Source organism: Mitosporidium daphniae (genome assembly GCF_000760515.2).
Source record: "Mitosporidium daphniae strain UGP3 chromosome Unknown contig-50, whole genome shotgun sequence".
Taxonomy (NCBI): domain Eukaryota; kingdom Fungi; phylum Microsporidia; genus Mitosporidium; species Mitosporidium daphniae.
The window spans coordinates 22,541-32,179 of NW_013546278.1; the positions used below are offsets into that span (position 1 = coordinate 22,541).

Below are 9,639 nucleotides of genomic sequence, written 5' to 3' on the forward strand. Positions count from 1 at the left end.
AGATCCCGAGACCAGCGCGAAACAATAGAAAATTGGCGAGATCCTTTTAACCTTGACCCTATGGCACAAGCTCTAAGGCGGCTGTAATTGGCCCATGTTATTAAAACGGTGACAAGCCACTGGTTGGCAGAGGAATGAACGGGATTTTAATTGTGAAGGTCGGAATCCTTATGGGTTTCGCCTTGCTATGATTATTTATTCAAATTCGCGTGCCTTTGTACACGGAGCTGCTGGGAATCAATTTGACGCATACACAAGCTCGTGTGGCAATAAGATTCAGGCAAATAGCGCTGCTGAAACGCGAGAAAATGGTCATGTAAAAACACAAAGCACGCCCACTGAAAGATGCAAGGCTTGAACCAGATTTACCAGAAAAGTCTTCAGTGCAGCGCTTTTAAAATGCTCCGAGCCAATAACGCAGCAGCGCAAGCACACACGTAGGGCTTATGCTCTTTTAACTCCCAAACTTGAAAAAGAGGGGCAAAAGAGTATGTTTGACGGGTACTTGTTTCTTCTAGATAAATCTAGCATCCAAGTTTCGCTTTTCGAACGGTCTTTTGAGGTGCGAAAACCATTTAGAAAAAGTGACTAAATAATATGCCCTGAAAAGCATGCAAAAAGCCTTGTTAAGGTATACAAGTTTATGGGAAGTCTAGTCACTTTAACCAACGAGCATGTCAAAATCGAGAAAGAAGGTGCATTTCAAGATATGAATTTAAGGCTATATGCTGCAAATGAGCATTGTTCTATCAAGGTTCTGGAATGGGTAGTCCAAATCTAAAACCTTTCAACAATCCATGTGTCTTCTAGCAGTCACTTGTGTTCGTTCATACAGAAAAGTAATTTTATCCTGGAAAAAACCTATGCTAAACCCCATTCCTTAATGACACGGCGGAGCTTCTGTTGGAAAAAATAGACCGAAAAAACAATATTCAACGTCTAGAAAGGTCAATACACCATTTAAAAGAGTCGATTGAACATCAAAAATACGGATTAAAACTGCTAAGCCCTTAGTTAGCTACTTATTTTGAAAGCAAAGGTACCGCTTGAAATCTTTCATAGTCGCAAAGCCTTCTAAAGCCGCTTATAAATCTACTACTAGATCGCTTATCCATTTTATCAATAAATTAACCTTTCTTTAAAAGATAATTGCAAGTTGGCCTTCATATTGCCTGGCCCAATTAAAGAAAAGTCCTGGCCTTCGTGCATTACAGATTCTCCCTAACTTTATGGTGCACTCCCGCGGGTGTGCCAATTAATCGGTGTTTTCCATTAATTAACGGGATGAAAATTTAAGTCTGAAATACGCAGCTAGTTTCAAAACGTGTGTTTCTCAGATGCCACTCGTCCTTTTGGTAACAGGCGCATGGATATCTATTTAGGAAGTTCTTCCTGTTGAAAGAGAACATCTAAAGTGTGGCCTTCTTTAAGTAGCTGATCGGTTAGCTTGCGATTTTCTTGATATTTTTTTTCTCTCTTCTTTGCTGCTATAAGATTTTTCTGGCGCCGTTCTTCATACTATGCATATGGTCAATGGGCGCGAGCGTCTTACCTCAACCCGAAGACACTCGTCAAGCTTCTTCCGTATGGAAAAACATGCATTTCCAATCTTTGCATAAATGCCGCCATTCTTGTGACACTCGCGGTACTCCTTTAACAGGTCGAGACAGGTTATGGTTTGGTTCAGACCTGATTGGTTATTGCATATGAGACCACGTACCTAGTGGCATCCGCTAAATTGTAAAGTTTATAAAATTTGCATTCACATTATGGCTACATTGACGGTTGAACATGAGGAGGGTGACATGCATCGCAAGCTACGGTACGAGAAGCTCAAAAGACTTGGAGAGGGAACATATGCTGTGGTCTATCTTGTACGTGATAGGGTCACCAATCAACTTTATGCGATGAAAAAGATCAAAAAAATATCTGGCTCCTCGGGACTGGACTTTTCGGCACTGCGGGAAATCAAATGGCTCTCCCATTTGCGACACCCAAATATTGTCAAGGTAATTTACTTTTCACTTTTCTTCTAGTTGGAGGAGACCTTCATCGCCAAGGCACACATCCACATGGTCCTCTCACATGCATCGTGGGACCTGGAAATGTTGATCAAAAGCAAGGAAATTGTCTTTATGCCCTCGGATATCAAAGCCTGGATGCTGATGATTCTAAGAGGGCTAGACTACTGCCATCAAAACTGGGTTCTACACCGTGTAATCAGACTTTCTAATGCATAGGATATCAAGCCATCCAACATGCTCATCCAAGCTAATGGCACCTTACAGCTTGCCGATTTTGGGCTTGCTCGAGACTATGCAGTGCCACGCACCCCGCTTTCGCCAAATGTCGTCACTAGATGGTACAAGGCTCCGGAGCTTCTACTTGGCTCAACGCATTACACGCAAAGTATTGACACGTGGGCTGTTGGGTGTATTTTTGCAGAGCTGATGCTGAGAAAGCCGTATCTGCCCGGAGACTCGGACCTTGAGCAGCTAAAGCTTATTTGTAAGGCATTGGGAACGCCTACGAGAGAAAGCTGGCCAGGGATAGATTCCCTTCCCGATTGGGTAGAACTTCCCTTCTATGGTCGGCCAAACCTCAATTTGCAGTTCAGTGCTGCCTCTGCAGATGCTATTGATCTGCTCTCAAAGCTTTTGGAACTCGTTCCCGCAAATAGAATAACGGCCAGAGAGGTTGGTTTATAATTTGCTCATTTATTAGGCGTTGATGCATCCGTATTTTATAAACATTCCGCGCCCAACCCCGGTTGATAAACTACCGAAGCCCTAGCGATGTTGTGCGGGGCCATTGGATTCCTTGCTTATAGACTGAAGGATACCCTTTAGCTCTTAAAATTGGACTGTTATCTTACCTATATATTCAGAAATTGACTGGAGTGGCCGGCCCTCTCGCAGATGCAGCGGAATTTCCGGCAATATTTCCTTAAATAAATGGTCGATAAATACCTGCAGATGAATCCCACCGTGGTTTGATGATGTGCACTGATTTTGGTTGGCTTCCTTAACGATGAGGTCTATTTTTTTCATCAAATCTTTGATCTGGTTTAATGCTTGAAAGCCCTTGGACACCAAAGGGTTGGTGATTTTGTCCTTGCCCTCGTTGATGATGGTGAGGCGACACATTTTCACTTTTGAATGAAAAAAAGAATTACGGGGAGATCCTGATTTTGGAACTAGTGAGCGGGCCCGCGAGAAAGATAAATTTTAATTATTAAAATGGCCATGAAAGAAGGTGAGGCGCTCTAATCCAACTTTTTTCTAGATGAGCTGCTGAAAGAGCGCATCCTTAACGACGACAAGCTTTTGAAACGGATCCTAAAGCTATCCCTTAATAATGAAAAATTTGATGAGGAAGAGAGGCAATATCACTTGCTGATGGAAAAACATCAGATCATTTCCAGAAACACAGAAGCCGAGATTGCGGCCATGGCAGCACAGATAGATTCCCTGGTCATCAAGGAGCAATCTTTGCTAGAGGAAATTTCTACAATGTCGCTAAATATCGAGAATGAAAAGCGGATACGCGATATGAAGTCCGAATGCAACGCCATCTATGAGGAGCTGCAGCGCAAGGCATCGTTCAAAATGCTCAAGGAGTGTTTATCGATTTATTTATTTTTTGTCTAGAAAGTCGCAAAAGCTCGTTGTGGATATGAGCACAATAGAAAAATCGCTTGTCAGCTCCAAGGGTGAAAGTACGGCAAACAAAGATAGCATTTCCGCCCTTTTGAATGAGCTGGTGCAGGCGTTTAACAGGCTCCCATGATCACTAGCGGTTCTATTTAAGGTTCAAGAAATAAACAACAAAGATAAGAAAGCAAAAAGAGAACCACTTTCTCATCCAGACAATGGCGCGGTGACGACATTAAGGCTTCTTTGCTGATGATCGAGGGAAGCCGGCCCTCCATTGACTTTATAAAAAAGTGCATCCAATTATTTTGCGGAGGTGGTCTTTTCCCACAAGACTCGTAATGTAATAGGAGGGCAGAAAAAAGCCGTCCATCGGCGAAACTAGACGAAAAATCGTGAACAGGCAGTTTGTTCATCACCTGACCGATGATCCAGCACCACTCAAACAACAAAGAAAGGTGTCCCGCTTTGGCATCTGCAAGTTGGCAATGTACCTCACGCAACTCAATGGAAGAAGGTGGGGTTTCCTTTATGGGTTTCTTTTCATATAAAAGAGTTATCTCCTTTTGGAGACTTGAATGAGATATGAGCGCTGGAACTTTCCAGCTGCAAACTATTTTAAAAAGAAAAGCAATGGTCTTTTCCTTGTGTCCATCGACTATATCCTTGGTCTCGATTTCTTGCACTGACCCAAGGGAAGCATTTAGCACTTGAAAAGAGAACCCTCTCTCCCGAAGTAGCCTAAATATGCTACTCATATTTGACAAGTGAAAGGGTTTCAACACTTTCATTGGAAGTGAGAGGAACGATGAGTCGCTTGTTACTTTGGCCAACAACCGAGAAAGCTGGATACCGTCTCTCAAATCAAGTGAAAGCTGGCTAATGTGGTATGCGACCGCGTCGCAAGGTTTTTGGGTATACGCAAAAACGGCACCATAAAGTGAAAATTGCCTCACAATATCTCCCTGAGGCTGCAGGATTTTTTTGCAAAATAGATTCAAAAAGTCTACTGAACAAAAGTCACATGCTATTTTGTAAGGGAACATCAATACCTTTCTCTTTGAACAGGAGTCTAGGTGCAGATAGCTGCAAAGAATGCATTTTTGAGCGCAGGAGATCTAATAAGTAAATAAGAAGAAGTGCATTGAGAATCGCAGATTGCGAAAAGCCCAGTTTGTGGGCCACATTTGAGGCTGGAAATATAACATCAAGGAAAACTTTTCTTATGTTTGGATATTCGCTTGGGTGGAAGTAGTTTCCAGATAAGACCTCAAGCCCGAAACGGAGCCACCATTCGGAATAGGTCAAAGTAAACATCGAGACTACATCTTCTCTCGCTACAACATCGTAATAAAAGTTTAGCGTTGCGCTTAACGCTATTCGTTTACACTCGAATTCCTTCTGAAGCTTTGATCTAAAATAGGGAAAAGGCGAATTGAGGAACAAATTCTCATTTGTGCCATTTTCGTGATTTGATGCAAAAAGTTTATTCTCTAAAGTGGAAATCTTCTGTCCTGAAATGAGCTTTGAAGCCATGTCGTGGTTGTGTTTGTTAACATCGTAGTCATCAATTTCACGGGAAAAGTTGTTTTGAAGAACATCCTCAAGTTGAGCAAGCTCAAAGTTGATCCAATTTAGAAACCCCCTTTCCATGGGGGTTTCGTCCCTATAAGTGGCGCATTCCTCTTCTGCGTTTTGTGCAGCAGAAAACAAAGTAGACGAAAAAGACTCCAAATACGAATGCGTAGGTGGAATCTTTCTCTTGGACATTGAAATGTTAAATTAAAATTTAATCGTCAAATTTAAAGTGCTTTGGCTTGATGCTGGGATCGATCTCTTTGTAGTGAGAACCATAATCTTTATGTTCTCTTTTTTTGGTAGCGGTACCAAAAGCCAGTAGTTCCTGGGGTACGTCCTGCCCAGAGTTTCTAAGAACACCAATAAGCTCGCCCGAGTGGTTCTTATCCAATGGGGAGAATATTGTATGCGCAACACCAGAGCGACCGGCCCTGCCAGTTCTACCGATTCTATGAACATAATCCTCAATTGTCAGCGGAAATGTATAATTAATAACAGTCTCAACAAAGGGAATATCTAAACCTCTAGATGCAACATCTGTAGCAAGAAGAATCAAACTTTTTCCATCTTTAAAGGTGGCTAGCGCAGAGGCTCGAGCAGATTGAGCCTTGTCCCCATGAATTGTACTGACCTTGTATCCCTTTTTCAGTAGCACTTGTTCTATTCTATCTGCCTCCTTTTTATATAGGACAAATAAGATGATCTTTCCACTCGAGTATTTGGAGAGTAATGAAAAAAGAATTTTTTCTTTTTCTTGATGATCGTCGACAACGGTAACTATTTGCTTTATGGTAGACCCTCCTTTTAACGAAGAGGGGGAAAATTGTGAATTATCGGTGGAAGTTAAAAGCTCTGATCTAGAGGTAACGGAGATGCGAACAGATGGACCCTTTATCAGGGAATCTGCCAGCCTCTTTATGGTCGAAGGCCAAGTGGCAGAGAACATCAGAGTTTGCCGAGAAAGGGTGGAATCCATCGCATTTACGATCCTCTTAACGTCTGGAGCAAATCCCATGTCAAGCATCCGATCTGCCTCATCAAGTACAAAATAAGAGACCGTAAACAAAGATAGTTCGTCCTCAGATAGGTAATCCAATAAGCGACCTGGTGTTGCAATCAGAATCTGCGGCTTTGTGGATAGGAGATGGGCTAATTGGGACGAACGATCGACACCACCGTAAATTACTGTCGACTTGATGGGCTTCTCAAGGAAGCCTGTGGCCTTTTCGATAGTCTCTCCAATCTGGATGGCCAATTCTCGTGTCGGTGCCAAAATAAGCACATCAGGGGAATACTTCCCATTTGGCACGTTTTTTTTGGTCCCTGACAAGTGAATCACCTTCGCAATTGCAGGGATGCCAAATGCGATTGTCTTTCCAGAGCCAGTTTCGGCAATACCAACTATAGATTTGGAAAAGGTGAGAGCATATGGCCAAGTTTGGCTCTGAATAGCAGAGGGGATATCCTCAAACCCATCGCAAATCTTTAAAAGCCCCTTTGGAAGAACAGCAGAAGAGTCGGAGAACCGGATAACCGGTTTGAATATTTCTGCGCTTTGTCCGTTGGAATCGCCAGTATCGACGGAAATATTCTTTTCTTTTCTGAAAATAATAGCCTCTTCCTCAGATATTTTGGATAAATTCTGAAGTAGCTCCAAATACTGGACAGAAGTTGCATGTGGAGGCGAAGGGACTGAGGTGCCGGTCTTCTTTACTTTGGTCTTTGCCATGTAAAATGAAAACAAGTAAAAAATTTAATTAAAAACTCGCAATAGATCCGAGATTTAATTTGCTGGATTATCCTCCACCCAAATATTTAATATGCTTGCCTCAATCGGAGAGCGAAGATAACCCCGAATGCTCAGAAAATGACCATTCATCACTATATCTGGTAATACCATGCTCAGGGACATCTGGGTCCAGTAGTTTCAGTATGGATTCGTGCTGCAGTTTAAAAGGGTCTACTACATCATATTTTAAAATGGAGGCAGATCGAGAACAGGCCGTTCCAAATCCAGAAAGATCATTGGTCGGTATGGAGTCAGAAACCTTTTTAATAGAAATCAAGCAAGAGGCACTTTTTCTTGCTATGATTGGTGAGCTATTCAGGTCGATCCTTCCCACAATTGGTGGGATAACACTTTTTTCGCTGCTTTCTTCTTTTTTAGCTTTGAGACACTTTGATGGGGAAATTGTATTTGAATGGGAGCCTCTAGTAAATATCCCGATTCTATTTCTCAGCATTCGAAGTGGGTGTTCGTTTTCAACCACAATGACGCTTTCGTTTTGCCATTGTGGAATGACTCGTTTTTTTGTGCGTACCCTCATGTTGTGTAAAAATTTGGCGTCTCCTTTGAATGTGTGTGTGTGTGTATGTATGTGTGTGTGTGTGTGTGTGTATAGAAATCCTCATCTGGTCGGTCAGTGCTGTAATTTGAAGGGTTTAAAGGCCATTAAAAATGTCCTGATTGATGTCTACGCTTTGCAGACTGCAAATTTTAAAATACCTTCAATTTAGCCAGCAAGATTGCAAGGTGTTTATTAATATCGGGCCATTAGCAATTTTGGACATGAATTGGGGTCGCCTACGTGCATCTCTCTCTTTGAGACGGTTTTATTCCAAGTTTACTATTGTTGATCACTCTTATGATGCTGTTGTCGTTGGTGCTGGCGGTGCTGGACTTAGAGCCGCATTTGGACTTGCCCAGGCTGGGTTTAACGTCGCCTGCGTTTCAAAACTCTTTCCAACCCGTTCACACACCGTTGCTGCACAGGGAGGCGTCAATGCCGCGCTTGGAAACATGGGCCCGGATGATTGGCGTTGGCATATGTACGATACTGTGAAAGGCTCCGATTGGCTTGGAGATCAAGACGCCATCCATTACATGTGTAAAGAAGCGCCTCGTACCGTTATCGAGCTCGAGCATTATGGCGTTCCGTTTTCGAGGACACCTTCCGGGACAATATATCAACGCGCTTTTGGGGGGCAGTCTTTGAACTATGGAAAGGGCGGTCAGGCCTACCGCTGTGCTGCCGTTGCTGACCGCACTGGGCATTCAATTCTTCATACGCTTTATGGCCAAGCTCTTCGTCATAAGACAAAATTTTTTGTCGAGTACTTTGTCCTTGACTTAATTATGGACGAAGATGGCTCATGTCGTGGTGTCATTGCCCTAAGCATGGAGGATGGCACCATTCACCGCTTTTTCTCCTCTTCTGTTGTTTTGGCAACCGGAGGATATGGGAGGGCCTATTTCTCTTGTACTTCCGCCCACACGTGTACTGGAGATGGAACCGCAATGGTTTCCAGAGCTGGGCTACCGCTGCAAGATTTGGAGTTTGTTCAGTTTCACCCGACAGGCATATATGGTTCAGGATGTCTTATCACTGAGGGGTGCAGAGGGGAAGGTGGATTCCTTTTGAATGCAAACGGTGAACCTTTCATGGCTAGATATGCGCCTACAGCCAAGGACCTTGCATCGCGAGATATCGTTTCTCGAGCCATGACTATTGAGATTGCGGAAGGCCGAGGAGTGGGTCCTGAAAAAGATCACATCCTGCTCCAACTGTCCCATCTTCCTAGCGAAGTTCTAAAGGAGCGACTTCCTGGAATTTCTGAAACGGCAGCCATATTTGCTGGTGTTGATGTCACCAAGGAGCCCATTCCCGTGTTGCCAACTGTCCATTACAACATGGGCGGAATTCCGACGCGCTACACTGGGCAAGTTCTTACAGCGGATAAGTCTACCGGTATTGCCTTCTAATCCTATCAAATAGGAAAGGAAACGTTAGTTTCAGGTCTATATGCTGCCGGAGAGGCTGCGTGTGTCTCTGTGCATGGGGCTAATAGACTGGGAGCCAACTCATTATTGGATATTGTGGTCTTTGGCCGTGCCTGTGCTCAACATATCCAAGAGACAACGAAACCTGGAGGTAAATCTGGAGGTAGAGTGGGTGTATATACTTTTCTTTAGCATCAGTAAAGGTCGCTTCGGTCGATGATCCTTCGTCAAGCACATTCAAGACCTTGCAGAATTTAGAGAATCTGCTTTCCTCGAAGGGCGATCTTTCGACAGCCCAAATTCGGCTTGCTATGCAAAAAACTATGCAAAAATATGCTGCGGTGTTCAGAACACAAGAAACCCTTGACCAAGGTTCAAAGGAAATCCTTGAAGTTGCACAGCAGTTGAAACGACTCAAAATCTCGGACACTTCTTTGATTTGGTATTTTTCCACTTCTTTTATCTAGGAACTCTGAATTGATCGAGATGCTTGAGCTACAAAATTTGATGACCAATGCAGTGCAGACAATGTTTGCTGCGCGTGAGAGAAAAGAGTCTAGAGGCGCCCATGCAAGAGAAGACTACAAAGAACGCGATGACGAGCGATTCCTCAAACATACCAAATCA

The 9,639-nt window shown here is 43.3% G+C and overlaps 5 protein-coding genes across 5 annotated transcripts; 2 read left to right on the forward strand and 3 right to left on the reverse strand.

Annotated features, from left to right (window-relative positions):
* Positions 1 to 1,533: 1,533 nt before the first annotated feature.
* Positions 1,534 to 3,789, forward strand: DI09_50p150 (cyclin-dependent kinase 7; the record flags this gene model as incomplete). Its single annotated transcript, XM_013381881.1, has 4 exons — positions 1,534 to 1,696; positions 1,747 to 2,009; positions 2,241 to 2,696; positions 3,655 to 3,789. The coding sequence occupies 4 exons, from the start codon at positions 1,534 to 1,536 to the stop codon at positions 3,787 to 3,789; spliced, it is 1,017 nt and encodes a 338-aa protein (XP_013237335.1).
* A 16-nt stretch (positions 3,790 to 3,805) lies between these two features.
* Positions 3,806 to 5,423, reverse strand: DI09_50p160 (abnormal spindle-like microcephaly-associated protein; the record flags this gene model as incomplete). Its single annotated transcript, XM_013381882.1, has 2 exons — positions 3,806 to 4,662; positions 4,706 to 5,423. 2 exons carry the CDS (start codon positions 5,421 to 5,423, stop codon positions 3,806 to 3,808), a joined length of 1,575 nt encoding a protein of 524 aa, XP_013237336.1.
* A 19-nt stretch (positions 5,424 to 5,442) lies between these two features.
* Positions 5,443 to 6,960, reverse strand: DI09_50p170 (uncharacterized protein; the record flags this gene model as incomplete). The annotated part of the gene is made up of 1 exon (XM_013381883.1): positions 5,443 to 6,960. The coding sequence occupies one exon, from the start codon at positions 6,958 to 6,960 to the stop codon at positions 5,443 to 5,445; it is 1,518 nt and encodes a 505-aa protein (XP_013237337.1).
* Positions 6,961 to 7,060: 100 nt separating this feature from the next.
* On the reverse strand, positions 7,061 to 7,558 carry DI09_50p180 (uncharacterized protein; the record flags this gene model as incomplete). Its single annotated transcript, XM_013381884.1, has 1 exon — positions 7,061 to 7,558. The coding sequence occupies one exon, from the start codon at positions 7,556 to 7,558 to the stop codon at positions 7,061 to 7,063; it is 498 nt and encodes a 165-aa protein (XP_013237338.1).
* A 143-nt stretch (positions 7,559 to 7,701) lies between these two features.
* DI09_50p190 (putative mitochondrial SDH1-succinate dehydrogenase (ubiquinone) flavoprotein) lies at positions 7,702 to 9,479 on the forward strand (the record flags this gene model as incomplete). Its single annotated transcript, XM_013381885.1, has 3 exons — positions 7,702 to 8,980; positions 9,029 to 9,163; positions 9,205 to 9,479. 3 exons carry the CDS (start codon positions 7,702 to 7,704, stop codon positions 9,477 to 9,479), a joined length of 1,689 nt encoding a protein of 562 aa, XP_013237339.1.
* Between the last annotated feature and the right edge of the window lie 160 nt (positions 9,480 to 9,639).